Source organism: Erythrolamprus reginae, chromosome Z (assembly GCF_031021105.1).
Source record: "Erythrolamprus reginae isolate rEryReg1 chromosome Z, rEryReg1.hap1, whole genome shotgun sequence".
NCBI classification, from domain to species: Eukaryota; Metazoa; Chordata; class Lepidosauria; order Squamata; family Dipsadidae; genus Erythrolamprus; species Erythrolamprus reginae.
In genome coordinates this window covers 55532366-55547419 of record NC_091963.1, presented here as the reverse complement: position 1 = coordinate 55547419, position 15054 = coordinate 55532366, and the positions used below count along the sequence as shown (strand labels likewise).

Sequence of the window (15054 nt, the reverse complement as noted above, 5' to 3'; positions counted from 1 at the left end):
TCATTCGGTATCGCAGATTTCGCATGCACTCCCTACAATCGATCTTGGCCTCTGTTCGGCACAACGATCTTCTCGCCTCTATCGACCTCAAAGAGGCTTACCTGCATGTTCCGGTTTGGCCAGCACATCGTCGATACCTCAGGTTTTGTCTCAACGGGGTCCACTACCAGTATCGGGCCATGCCGTTCGGCCTATCTTCGGCTCCCCGTACATTTACGAAGCTGATGGACATTCTGACAGCACATCTCAGGTCCCAGTCCATCAGAGTTATGGCATACTTGGACGACATAATCGTTATGTCCAAGTCTATGGTCCAAGCGCAACACCATCTGGCGCTAACACGGGAAACTCTGGAGAGGCACGGCTACACGGTCAACGTGGAGAAGAGCCATCTTCATCCCACCACATCGATCCAACACCTCGGCTCCATCATAGACACCGCAGAGGACACGGTCTCGCTAACACCAGAGAGGGTCCTCAATATACGGAGATTGGTAACCAGCCTTCGTCAACAAAGGCAAATTCCGTTGGCAACATTGTCCAAGGTACTAGGGACTATGGTCTCAGCCATAGGGATTGTGCCTTGGGCTCGCCATCATATGAGGGGCCTCCAATGGTTTCTACTTCCGGCCCAGAGGGACAAGGTGAGTCACTCCCACCGAAAGGTGCGACTCCCAGCTTCGGTCAAGCAGTCGCTGGCATGGTGGTTGTCCCCAGCTTTGACCCAGGGTTCTCCTCTCCGCAGCCACGAGCGTGTGATCATCACAACAGACGCGAGCTTGTCGGGCTGGGGCGCCCATATGGGGCCTCATATGGCTCAGGGCTTGTGGTCTCAGGAGGACTTAACCCAGGTCAATATCAACGTTCTCGAACTCAGAGCGGTTTTCTTAGCCCTTCTGGCCTTCGCTCCCTGGGTGCAGGACAGGCATGTCCTGGTGCTGACGGACAACGTGGCCACAAAAGCCCACCTGAACCATCAAGGAGGTACAAGATCTCATCTCCTCATGGCTCAAGCCACGGACCTCTTCGATTGGGCCGAATCTCATCTGGCCTCTCTGACAGCGGAGCATATTGCCGGGACCAACAATGTGCAGGCAGACTGGCTGAGCAGGTCCACTCTGGATCCTTCGGAGTGGCGCCTGGACCCTGCCCTTTTCCAGCAGATAGTACTACGATTTGGTCTTCCATTGGTGGACCTCTTCGCAACCCCAGCAAACACCCAATTGCAGAGGTTTTTCTCCCGGTTTCCGACGCCAGGGGCGGAAGGGGTCAACGCCCTGTGGTCACCATGGCCCCAGGGGTTACTGTATGCCTTTCCCCCGACGTGTCTTATTCAAAGGATTTTAGACAAGACTATTCGGGAGGGGGCAGAGTTAATAATGGTAGCTCCCTATTGGCCGAGACGGCCTTGGTTTGCAGACCTAGTAGCCCTGTCGGTGTCTCCCCCGTGGAAGATCCCAGATCCCGAGGTAGCGTTAGTTCAGGGGTCAGTTTGCCATCCGGAACCTCAGTGGTTCAAACTGACCGCCTGGCACTTGAAAGGGCGGGTCTGAGACAGCAAGCCTTGCCAGACGAAGTTATTTCCACCATTCAGGCAGCACGTCGCCCATCGACGGTTAGACTCTACCAGGCCACTTGGGCGGCTTTCTGTAAGTTTTGTTCGGATCACCACCTTAATCCGGGGGAGGCTTCGGTGGTGTCAATCTTGCGATTCCTACAGTCAGGGGTAGAGAAAGGGTTAGCCCCGAATACCTTGAGAAGGCATTTAGCTGCCCTGGCAACCATTATCCGGGTACCCCACGCTCGCTCCCTAGCACAGGATCCTTGGATTAGGGATTTTATTAAGGGCGCGATTAACATCCATGCGCCTCCAGTGCATAGGTTCCCGACATGGGACCTTTCCCTGGTACTCAAGGCGTTGACAGCCCCTCCTTTCGAGCCGATGAGGACGATTCCACTGCGATTGCTCTCCTTAAAGACTGCCTTTTTAGTGGCAATTACGTCGGCACGCAGAGTGTCGGAGTTGTCAGCCCTGTCTACGCGGGCAGATTTATGTGTATTCCACCCGGATCGGGTGGTTTTGAGGTTAGACCCTACATTTATCCCCAAGGTCAATTCTGGGTTTCATAGGGCTCAAGAGTTAGTGTTGCCAGACTTTTGCACACATGGACAGCACCCTCTCGAGCTGAGATGGCACAAGGTGGATGTTCGGAGGGCTTTGAAAATCTACATCAGACGGACTGGACCTTTCAGGAAATCTGAGCGGCTGTTTGTGTCCTTTGGTCAGCGATCAATGGGTCTGGCAGTGTCAGCTAAATCCATCAGTCGCTGGCTTAAAGACTGTATTGAGGAATCTTACAAAGCCCGGTCACAGGTACCACCGACCGGGGTGACAGCGCATTCCACTAGAAGTGCAGCCACTTCGGTGGCTTGGAGTACTCAGGCGTCCATAGAGGACATTTGCAGGGCGGCTACGTGGGCGTCTCCTACCACCTTTATACGCCATTACAAACTGGACTCAATAGCTTCGGCGGAAGCTTCGTTTGGGAGACGGGTTTTGCAGCAAGTGTGTTCAACTCCTGCGACCGTAGCTCAGCCTTTTCCCTCCCATGGGCAGTAATCTTTGGCATATCCCATGTTGGACTCTCCTTCCAGTTGCAGTGGAGAAGAACCGTTGTACATACCTGAACGGTCTTCTCGATGCACTGGAAGGAGAGTCCAAACCCACCCGGCATGGTTGTTTCGCCAGGTCGCCGGAGTTTGGGAGGCTAGTTAAACAGTTATGAGGTTATATGGTTATTGTTCAATAAACAGGTTTTCCTTAAACTGGCTTCGTTTTTAAAACTGAGGTATTGGGGGCTGCTAAGGGGCGGTGACTACCTCATATTTAAATATTTAAATTAACTCAGTCTCTACCAATAAGATTGGTGAATTACCCATGTTGGACTCTCCTTCCAGTGCATCGAGAAGACCGTTCAGGTATGTACAACGGTTCTTTTAGACTAAGAAGAAGGCTTGGGGGGTGACATGATAGGCATCTTCCAATACTCAAAGGGCTGTCACTGGAAGAAGGGGTCAATTTATTTATTTGTTTGTTTGTTTGATTTATTTATTTATTTTTATGCCGCCCTTCTTAGCCTCAGGGCAGCTTACAACATATTCCTAAAGCATCTGGGGGCAGAAGCAATGGGTATAAGATCATCAGAGGTAAATCTAACCTGAAACTAAGGAGAAATTTCCTGACAGAACAATTAGTCAGTGGAACAACTTGCCTCTCTGAGTTCTGGGTACTCCATCACTGAACATCTTCAAGAAAAGATTGTCCAGAATATTATAATCTTCCTGCCTTGAACAAGAGAGTGGATAGAAAGTCTTCAAAATCCCTTCCAGTCCTATGATTTTATACTTAAAAGAGTAGCAGGGGCCATCTGAATGAATGACTTGTCTTACTTTTCATGAAAAGTAGGCTACTTCACTTTTCATGAAAAAAAAGAACAAATTTCTCTGATTCTGTCATAATAAAAATAAATATCCAAAGAGATGTTTTGTTTGTCTAACTTCCATATCTACTACTAAGGAAATGTATGCAAAAATAGCAGTTAGGCCTTCATGTGTGAGGGACCTCTTGATCTCTATTTTTGAAGATTTTCCTAATGTGACTTTTTTTTCCTGCAAGAAATTTGGGCGTTTAATTCCTAAAATAATTGGGAAAGGCAAGTTTAGGATCATAACAGTACAAGTATCAAATGTTGAGACTTACCTATTCCTTTATTTTGAATTGCCATGGGTTACCATTAAGACAGGATTCAAGGAGCTAACCTATGGCATTAAACTGAGGTTATATGTTCTGCAGCAGCTGGAGCTTGTTTGAAGGAGCTTGGATCACAGTACTCTGTGAACAATGGGGTTACAGTGGGCTAGAAAATTTGAGTGAGCTAGCATACCAGGGTCAGCTGCCCTTGCTTCCTTGCTCCTCCCCTAAGCATGCACCTAAAAATAGAGATAATCAGGTTTCAAAGAGAGAAAGGAATGGAAAGGTTAAATGTCATGACCTCAACTCTATTCCAACACAGCTTTTCTCCCCAATCCCTTTTTCCTTAGCTAGGCCTCTTCCAGCAGCAGCAATTGCCATTTGTAGATGCTGAACCCAACTCCATGGCCTACGTTTGGAGCAAATTATTATGATCATTGTCAATTCCGTATTTGCTGCCCACCCATCTTCTCACTTGATGCTCTTAATGCCTTTTTTATTATTCCAGTTGAGGAATAGTTTTATTCAGCATTATTGTGTTTCTTTGATTAGGCCACAAAATCAAAAGAGCCAAAATTGCTGCTTTCAGTGCTGGATGTGGAATTCAATCTTTCTGCCAGGCACAGTATTGTAAACTAGAAATGATGCTTGTATGTATGATTTCAGATCCTTCGATAGTTTAACGTTTTCATATGTAACTAGTTACAAGGGTGAAGACTCAGTGATTAAATTAAATCTTAACCCTTCCACAAACTTAAAATGCTATGGTTTTGCCACTGACCATACTAAATTTCAGCACTTGATTTTATCATAGCTTCTGCAAATGACTCGATATAGAGATATTAAGGGCCAACTACCACATATGTAAATGGGTATGATTAGTTTTTGCAATATTGCTCTGAATAATCTTCTACTTGTGGTTATATAAATCTGTACTAGAATCAGGATCCAAGAATCTAATTGAATGGACATTAGGCATCATCTTTAAGACTGCAATGCTTTGATCCTTCTGGCATCAAAGTTAAAACCTAGTTATATACTGGTTCTTTGAAAAGGAACATTTGTTTTGTTCCTATTCTGTTTAATAAATCCTTTTATTTAATAATTTTATGTTTTGCATTTAATTCTGTAAATTGTATACTTCTGTATCAGAAAAAAGAGTCCCTCACTTATTTCCCCAGATTAATAGAAACTGCTGAATAGGTGTATAAGCTTTTTTTTTTTTTTTTTAATGTAAGGGCTGTTGAGTTTCTGATCACAGCTTCTCCATTAATTACAGTCAAGTTCCGGACTTACCAAATTTCTACCCACCCACTTGATCTTCCTGAATAGGATAGAGTATAAGAGCACTTTCTGATCCAGTTAGGTCTCTTTCAAATAACACTATATAATCTAGGTTTGTCCTTTGATGCTGAAAACAGGTTGTCCTTTGATGTTTGTCCTTTGGTTGTCCTTTGATGCTGAAAAAAGGTTTCTTCCATAGTTTTAGCTCTGACAGATCTATAACTCAACCTTGATACAGAAGTGGATGTTTAGTGAACATATGTTGCCTGGCCTAAGTCCAGTGGTACCTCTACTTACGAACTTAATTTGTTCTGTGATCAAGTTCTTAAGTAGAAAAGTTTGTAAGAAGAAGCAATTTTTCCCATAGGAGTCAATGTATAATCAAATATAATGTGTACGATTGGGGAAACCACAGGGAAGGTGGAGGCCCTGTTTCCTCCCAGGAGATTCCTAGAGAGGCCCCATGGAGGCTTGTCCCCGCTTTTTCCATCCTTGTTTCCTCCCAGGAGATTCCTAGAGAGGCCCAACGGCCTTCTTTTTCTTCCTGCTTTTTCCAGTTAGTTTTGGAGGGTCAGGTTTGTAAGTGGAAAATGGTTCTTGAGAAGAGGCAAAAAAATCTGGAACACCCAATTCTTATCTAGAAAAGTTGGTAAGTAGAGGTACCATTGTATATGAAACACTTGGATTAACACCTGGGAAAATTACATATGCAACAATCCAATCACTGTAATTTCTCCTGTTGAAATGACTTGCATTTTTTCTTAAATGTTTTATTTGTTTGTTTGTTTGTTTGTTTGTTTGTTTATTTATTTATATTTCTATGCCGCTCTTCTGAGGGTGGCGTACAACATTATAAATGGAACAATATGTAGAGAAATCTAAATTACTATAAAAAATATACAAATTACTAAAAAGTATTAAAAACCCTATACAGTGGAACCTCGACAATACGAGCAGCTCTACTTACGAGCTACTCGAGATAAGAGCTGGGAGGGGAGCGACATTTTTGTTCGCCTCCCGAGCTCACATTCGGGATACGAGCGCCAAGGAGCTGTCTCCTGAAGCCGAATGCTAACTTCCGCGTTCGGCTTCAGGAGACAGCTCCTTGGCGCTCGTATCCCGCGCGCCGCTTCGCAGCTGTCTCCTGAAGCCGAACGCGGAAGTTAGCGTTCGGCTTCAGGAGACAGCTGCGAAGCGGCGCGCATGTTTTAAAACGTCGCAGCCGGCCTGGGGGGCTCGGGGGGGTGCTGGCAAGCCCCCCAGGCCGGCTGCGACGTTTTAAAACACCCGCGCCGCTTCGCAGCTGTCTCCTGAAGCCGAACGCGGAAGTTAGCGTTCGGCTTCAGGAGACAGCTGCGAAGCGGCGCGCGTGTTTTAAAACGTCGCAGCCGGCCTGGGGGGCTTGGGGGCAAGCCCCCGAGCCCCCCAGGCCGGCTGCGACGTTTTAAAACACCCGCGCCGCTTCGCAGCTGTCTCCTGAAGCCGAACGCTAACTTCCGCGTTCGGCGGCAGCGGGTTTTTTTTTGTTGTTGCACGGATTAATTGACTTTACATTGTTTCCTATGGGAAACAATGTTTCGTCATACGAGCGTTCCGACTTACGAGCCTCCTTCCGGAACCAATTAGTCTCGTAAGTCGGGGTTCTACTGTATACAGTCATGCCGCCATGCCTGCTGGCAGAGGTATGTCTTAAGAGAAGGCTCTTCTTTAGCGAGGTCTCAGTCATACATGCCAGATTGGCCTCCTCATCCAGGAGTAAATCCTGAATGAGGGGAGCTTTATTTACAACTGAGCTGGCATTGGGTAGCAAAAACCTGAGTCCAGGGTTCAGAGCAGTAAAATCCTGAGTACTACCCTGCAAGGGTTCGTCAACTCCCCCATCTAAGAAAGGAGCGAATCACCTTAAACAGGGTTGCTGAGTGAGATTCAGCATATACAAACAGGGTGAGTGCCACTTTATAAGTCTTAACATGCGCATTTACAAGTGTTCAGTCAGATTCAGATTTGCTTTTCCTCCGACGCTTCTCTAGACATCTTTTCTGACATTTCATCCTTTGGAGTTCCTCAGTAAACCAAGGAGATCTCCAGTTTTCAGTTTTTCACAGATAAAATTGTCCAGATCCAGACGGACCTTGACTCCAATTGGAATGTAGTGTCGACTGACAACAAGTCAGTCGAGGTGACAGGGGCACATCTTAGTCCTGTTGTGTGGGAGGAGTTTGACCTGGTAACACCTGATGAAGTGGCAAGGCCATGGGAGCTGTGAGCTCTGCTACCTGTTTATTGGACCCATGTCCCTCCTGGCTGATCTCAGCTAGCAGGGAGGTGACACAGAGCTGGGTCCATGAGATTGTCAATGCTTCCTTGAAGGGTCAATGCTTCCTTGAAGGGTCCTTTCTGACTCCCTACAAGGAGGCTGTCAAGCTGTCAGTCAGAATGTAAGATAAATAAAACTCAGAGTCCTTGTTTAAAAGTTCAAGACTGAATTTATCAAAATCAGAAGTAGATGCACTGAAAAAAAGCAAAGTCTGAGAAAATGGCGCGATACAAGCACATATCAAAACACTTTTCCACCTCCCTTGGGACAATGCCCAATCCCCATTGCCCATATTCATCAGGTGGGACATCTTGGCCCTCATGTCACTCTTCTGGAATTTTCCTCTAACGGTCTTCTCCTGGTACCTAGGAAAACGAAACCTATATCTCCTCCGGTGCGCTTCCCACCCACACCCCTTATCTCTAAACCACCCCATAACTATTGACAGCCAAGTGAAATAATGCAGCAGTTTAAGCGAAAGTTGACTTGTGCACCCCCTCCTCAAGAAGCCTTCCCTAGACCCAGCTTTATTCAATAACTATTGTCCAGTTTCCAACCTTCCTTTTATGGGGAAGGTTGTTGAGAAGGTGGTGTCGCTCCAGCTCCAATGGTCCCTAGACGAAGCTGATTATCTGGGTCCTCAAAAGTCAGGATTCAGGCCTGGCTACAACATGGAAATGCTTTGGTTGCACTGATGGATGATCTCTGGTGGGCCTGGGATATCCTGGTGCTTCTTGACCTCTCAGTGGCTTTCAAAAGCATTGACCTTGGTATCCTTCTGTGCTGGCTGGAGGGGTTGGGAGTGGGAGGCACCATTTTACTGTGGTTCTCCTCCTACGTCTCTGGTTGGTCTCAATCAGTGTTAGCAGGGAGTCAGAGTTGATTCCCAGGTCCCTTCCTTGTGGGGTTCCTCAGGGGTCTGTCCTCTCCCCCCTGCTGTTTAATATCTATATGAAACCACTGGTGAGATCATCCAAGGGCATGGGGTGAATTATCAGTATGCTGATGATACTCAGCTATACATCTCCACCCCATGTCCACTCAGTGAAACAGTGGAAGTAATGTGCCTGTGTCTGGAGGGTGTTAGGGTCTGGATGGGTGTTAACAGACTCAGACTCAACCCCGACAAGACGAAGTGGCTGTGAGTTCTGCCTCCCAAGGACACTTCCATCTATCTGTCAATTACTTTGGGGAGGGGACTTTTGACCCCCTCAGAGAAGGTCTGCAACTTGGGCGTCCTCCTAAATCCACAGTATACTCTGGACTATCATGTTTCGGCTGTGGCGAGGGGGCACTTGCCCAGGTTCGCGTGGTGTACCAGTTGCTGCCCTCTTTGGACAGGGAGTCTCTACTCACAGTCACTCATGCCATTATCAGCTCAAGATTCAACTTCTGCAATGCTCTCTACATGAGAACTACCTTTGAAGAGTGTTTGGAAACTACAAATCATGCAAAATGAAGCTGCGCGAGCAGTCATGGGCCTTCCTAGATATGCCCATGTTTCTCCAACACTCCGCGGTCTGCATTGGCTGCCGATTGGTTTCAGGACACAATTCAAATTGTTGGTAATGACTATAAAGCCTTACACGGCATTGGGCAAGATTACTTGTGAGACCGCCTTCTGCCGGATAAGTTCCAGTGATCGGTTAGGTCACACATAGTCAGCCTTCTCCAGGTCCTGTCAACTGGACAATGTTGCTTGGCGGGGTCTAGGGGAAGAGTCTTCTCTGTGGAGACCCTGGCCCTCTGGAATCAGGTCGCCCCAGAGATTTGCACTGCCCCCACCCACCTCACCTTCCGCAAGAGTCTTAAGCATAGTTCCCTCTAAGGTGCACAGTGCACTGGAGCGCAGGAAAATCCTAACGACAGCCCAGAGTTTTCCAAGCTGGCACGGAGCCAGCGCGGTTTCTCCCCGACTGACAGCTGACCCGCCCCTCCCAAGCTGTCGGTGGGGGAGAAACCTCCAGCTTCTCTGGCTCTGTCTGAGGCTGCCGTCGCACGCACCCACCTCCCCTGTGACCTCAGAAGAAGGCAGAAGATTGGGGGGGGTTGATGGAGGCCAGTCCCCTCGAGCCAATGAAGGCCACCCTGTGGGCTTTCTCTAGTATCTGGATACAGAGCGCCGAGGGATGCTCTTCTGCTTCCCCTCAGTTGCCGCTGCGCGTGATGTGTCACTTGCCCGGAGGCGGGCGTCTCGCAGGGTTCCACTCCCAGTTTGCTAGTCACCACAGGCATCCAAAATGGGGGCGCTGCTTGCAGGGACCCCGTGAGAAACACCCGCCACTGGCAGCCTCAGACAGAGCCAGAGAAGCTGGAGGTTTCTCCCCCACTGACAGCTTGGGAGGGGCGAATCAGCTGTGGGTCGGGGAGAAACCGTGCTGGTTCCGCGCCAGCTTGGAAAGCCTACTGGGCAGCCTTGATTGGCGCGAGGGGGCTTATCTCCATCAGCCCTCCCCCAATCCTGCAGCCTGAGAGAAAGCAAAAGGGGGATGAAAGCGGGAGAAAAACAGAAACGAAGGTGAGAGAAATAACAAAAGTAATAAATAATAATTGCCCGCCCGCTGAAGTTCAGCCGAGTCCCCTCCCCACCCTGGTGCTGGGCCAGGAGCGGGGTCTTGGAGGCGGGGAGCCTCTGGAAAGAGGCTCCCCCCAGCTGGCCCTCCTTCCACCTCCCCTCAGACCAGGAAGGGGCCAGCAGCCCCGAGGCCCCCTACGCAGCCGCTCTGCGCCTTTGCTGCCTCTGCATCGAAATGGGAAAGGTGTTTATTCCAGGCAGTTCCGGGGCTACATGGAGCACAGGTGGCCCTGCACGGGCCTCCCGTTTGCTTTCACCAATGCTGCCTAGCAGGTCCGGGGCCGCCCTCGCATTTCAATGACCCCGTAGTGAAGACGGGGTTCCGCAGAGCGTCTGCTAAACTTTCTTCTCCCGAGCCCCTTCTCCCACTTTTAAAAAGAATGCTAGATCGCAAAAGGGCTTTTATGGGGTTCGTTTACTGGCAGTTACTGTTAAAATTGACACATTTTCTACTCCAGATTGTTCCGTGGTATTTTAACTTGATAAGTTTAGGTGAGAGGAAGGGGGGAGGAAGAGAGAGAAAGGAGGAGGAGGGGAGGAGAGGGGAGGAAGAGAGAGAGAAACAGAGGGAAAGAAAGCAAGAGAGAGAGAGAAAAGGATGTATTAATTAGTAAAACTGGATTAGACTTTTAGAACTATATAGAATTACATAGGTAAAATTAATGGAAGATATATATGATAAATAGGGGTTTTATGATATGTACTGTATGGTTTTATGAGTTTGCATTATGAATTTAAAATATACTTGGAAATGTAGAAGACTGATGAAAGTTAATAATAGTAAATGCTAAGTGCCTGAAAATTAATTGAGCTTGGAAATATTGAATGAAATTATAGAAAAGTAAATATGGAAATGTATTAATTGATGCATTGGTGTTCAGATAGATTTTCATAGTATTACTAGATTACTATAATACTATGATAAATATTTAAGAAATGAAGATATTAAAGCATGGATTTATTAATAGTTGTGTTTTTAGTTTTGCTGGTTTTGTTTTATTTTATTATTAATTTCTTTTAATAAAAAAGAAGGGAATTTATATAGAGAGATATATAGGACTTCTATGCCGCTCAGACACTATACTTTTCTGCCCACACCGGAAAAAAATTAGAGGGAACACTGGTTTTAAGATTAATTTATGCCGCCAGGCTTGGGGCAATTAGATTTTAGCCCTCTGCTGACAAAGTCCATGGAGAGGGGCGGCATATAAGTCCAATTAAATAAATTATTATTATTATTATTATTGTTGTTGTTGTTGTTGTTATTACTACTACTACTATTATTAAATAAATAAATAAATGCTGTATCTTATTGTTTTCTTTTATATGTTGTAAGCTGCTTTGAGTCCTCAGAGGGGGGCGGCATATAAATCCAATAAATAAATAAATAAATACTTATTCATTCTTACTGATAATAATATAATCCAATGTTAGGAAAGAAATAAAATAAGATTTATTAAATTCCCAATATCCAATCCGTTAGGAAAGTAAACAGAGGAAATTAGATCATGCTTCACCTCTTTCTATCCTTTCTATAATGTTCCATGCTGGCTTTTTTTTTTAACAATCTTTGTCTTTTTTACGAAGATTCCTTGTAACTGAAAACAATTTGAAAACTCTATTCAAAAAATTTCATTTCCTGATCCTCATATTCTGAACAAGACTTCTCATAAAGTTTTTTTGTGACACTTTAAAACTAAGTATCAGGCTTCTGGATGATGATGATGTTCATCCATCTTGTTTGAAGAGGACCTTGACGTCTAACAAGTTTTGGGTTTTCCAAAGTGTGTCTACAGGTGAAGCTTCTTCATCATCCAGAACACGGGTCTTCATACCATCGTGAAACTGACATAGCATACCATCAGGATGAAATTATCAGGGCACAGGATATTATGAGAAACTATATAAACAAGAACATATTGATCCCTGCAAGATAGATAGTTATTTAACAGAAGGAGATATGCCAGATTTTAAAAAAGAAGATAGGGCAATGCTAAATAGAGAAATCACTTTGACAGAACTACAAAATGCAATCAAGAATCAGAAAAATAACAAATCTCTAGGACCAGATGGATATCCTGGAGAATTCTTCAAATGCTTTGGTGACACTCTAGAACACATACAATTGAAACTATACAATAAAGCACTCTTAGAGGCAAAAATGCCTGAAATGTGGAGGGAGACATATATTACCATCATAATGAAAGAAGTGCCAATGCGACCCAAATTAGTGACTATAAGCCAATTTCATTGTTGAACACTGTTTATAAATGTAACAATTTTCCAAAAAAAAATTGTTCCCAGTTGTTAAGTGTGTTTTCCTGATTGTTTGTACCTTAAATGAATAGAAAAAAGTTATTATTCCCTATAAACTTTGCTTTTGTGGTCAACACAATGATTGATCTATTTTTAAGGATATTTGCAATATTTCAAGATACTTAAGAAGCTTATGGAATTGTGAGAACTATCAAGAAGTTTCTAGAACTGTCCAGAATTATCTAGAACTTTCTGGGACTGTACAGAATTGTAGGTAGCTGTATAACTACAGTTATATAGGGCCACTATAGCCCTTTCTGAGAGATGGAGAGACAGGATCTAATTGATTGGGATTGCATAGTAAGTGGCAATGGCCATCACAGACAAAGGGGAATTGACCTAGACAGACAGGTGTGAATTCAATATCTATTCAGATTCTGATAACAACAGTATTCACACTTCACCCCACACCCATTACAGGAGTAGCTTAGAAATGTAAATGTATATATTGTGTGTTACTCTGGTACCGGGTGATCAATATTGCTCTGCTGAATCCTCAGTACACTCTTGTACTTTAATACTGCATGGAATAAAGACCATTTTTATCAAGTTGGGAGAGACATCCTTTTTCCTTACAGTACACAGCAACTTAGTCAATTTAGATGCCATTAAGAGTTTGCGTACATCCAGCAGACACATTTTGCTACGTATGTGGCCAGTTTATAAAGACAAGAGCAAAAAAGTACTCTGTGGAAGCATCTGCTAAGATGTGTGAGGCCTACAAAGCATACTTCGGCATGCCTGTTGGTGACCAAGACAAACCATGAGCACCTCATTTCACATGTGAGCACTGCAAGAAAACTCTTGAAGGTGTGGATAAATGCTACCCTCTTAAATAGCAAATTAACTGTGTTAATATTGTAAATATCACTAGTCATTAGTGTGAAATAGGCCTAAATCAAATTCTCAATCCAAATTTTATTTTGTTTGCTTATAGGTTGGTACAGGGGAGAAAAGAGAGCCATGCATATTGCTATCCCAAGAATTTGGCATGAACCGACTGATCACTCAACAAATTGCTACTTCTGCATGGTGGACCCTTCCAAACGTTGCACTGGCAAAAATGCACCGCCTGTAATGTATCACGACATTCTTTCCTCTATTGCCCTAGTACCACACTGCCCTGAACTTCCTGTACCAACACCTCCAGACAGAGCTACACTACCTTCAAAAGAAAGCAGTAGTTCAGACACTGAGGAAGACGTTGAAGATCACGATTTCTTTTCATATGCAGATGAGGAGCGGAAGCCATACTACCCTAACCTGATCAGAAATCTTGGTCTCAGCAAATCCAACGCTGAGCTTCTGACATCAAGGCTCAAGCAATGGAACTTATTAGATGAAAGTGTCCAAGTCACAGATCAGAGTAAGCGTCACCAAGTTTTTTCCATCTTCTTCAGTCATCAAGATGGACTGTGCTTCTGCAACAATGTGGCCGGTCTATTCGAGGCTATAGGTATCACCTGTAACCCGAATGTGGCGCCTCTTCATACAAGAGCCTCAAAGCCGTGCTGCTTCACAATGGAACAAGTATCCGTCTCTTCCTGTAGCTTACTTGGTGCACCTGAAAGAGGAATACACCAGTGTCAAGATGTTGCTAGGTGCCTTGAAGTATGATGAGTACAGCTGGGAAGTTATCACAGATTTCAAAATGGTGTCATTCCTGATGGGCCTCCAAGGTGGTTTTACTAAGTATCCTTGCTTTATTTGCCTTTGGGACAGCTGGGATACTGAAGCGCACTACCACAGGCAGGACTCAGCGGACAGAGTTCACTGTGGGGAAGAACAATGTAAAGTGGGAGCCACTGGTGGACCCACACAAGGTGCTGATGCCACCACTACACATCAAGTTCGGGCTCATAAAACAATTTGTCAGGGCTCTAGATAAGGAGTCAAGAGCTTTCAATTATCTCCAAGATCTTTCCCCTAAGCTGTCTGAAGCAAAGATCAAAGCTGATGTCTTCGTCAGACCACAAATCAAGAAGATCATAGAGTGCAGTGAATTTTCCAAGAAGCTGAATAGGAAGGAGAGAGCAGCTTGGAACAGTTTTGTCGCAGTGGTTCACAGCTTCCTAGGCAATCATAAAGATGAAAACTATGTACAACCGGTTCAGACTCTGATAAAGAACTATGCTGCAATGGGCTGCAGGATGTCACTCAAAATCCAAATCCTTGATGCTCATCTTGATAAGTTCAGAGAGAACATGGGAGCTTATTCAGAGGAGCAAGGTGAGCGCTTTTACCAGGACATTATGAACTTTGAACACCATTACCAAGGACAATATAATGAAAACATGATGGGCAACTATATTTGATTCGTGAAACTGATTTGCAGTATAGTTGTAAATCTCGGAAAACCGCACAGTTCTGAACAGTTTTTGGTAATCTATATAAATTTGCAATGCATATAGTGTTCTTAGTCTGACTGTATAAATGAGAAGATGCAAAATTGTCTGTTTCTATAGTAAAATGCATAACTTTCATTGCCGTGGTCACAAAAGCAAAGTTTATGATGAATGTAAGCAATTTTTAATTTGTTTTAGACATAAGCAATTGGAATATAACATTTAAAAGCTAGGAACAAAATTTGTGTTACATCAATTATTGCGGAAAGACTCAAAAAAATTCTAAACAAAATTATACATACAGATCGGAATGGATTTTTACCAATGTAGCAAATTAGAAACAATACCAGAAATGTACTAAATATAATTGAATATTATGAAGTGCATCCAGAAAGACAAGCAGCACTGATTTTTCTGAATGCACAGTATATGATAAAATTAATCCAAAAAATGAAATTTGGCAATA

At 44.6% G+C, this 15054-nt stretch overlaps 1 protein-coding gene across 4 annotated transcripts in view; it reads left to right on the top strand.

The window, feature by feature from the left end:
- Positions 1-14851, top strand: part of TCAIM (T cell activation inhibitor, mitochondrial) — a 115928-nt gene extending 101077 nt beyond the window's left edge. For 3 of the 4 annotated variants that reach the window (XM_070729581.1, XM_070729580.1, XM_070729579.1), the window contains exon 12: positions 13181-14849. In XM_070729581.1, coding sequence (XP_070585682.1) covers positions 13181-13860 — 680 coding nt within the window. In that variant the 3' untranslated portion in view covers positions 13861-14849. Of the gene's footprint in view, positions 1-13180 lie in introns of all 4 variants that reach the window. The other variant, XM_070729582.1, reaches the window with a different exon arrangement.
- The last annotated feature ends 203 nt before the right edge of the window (positions 14852-15054 follow it).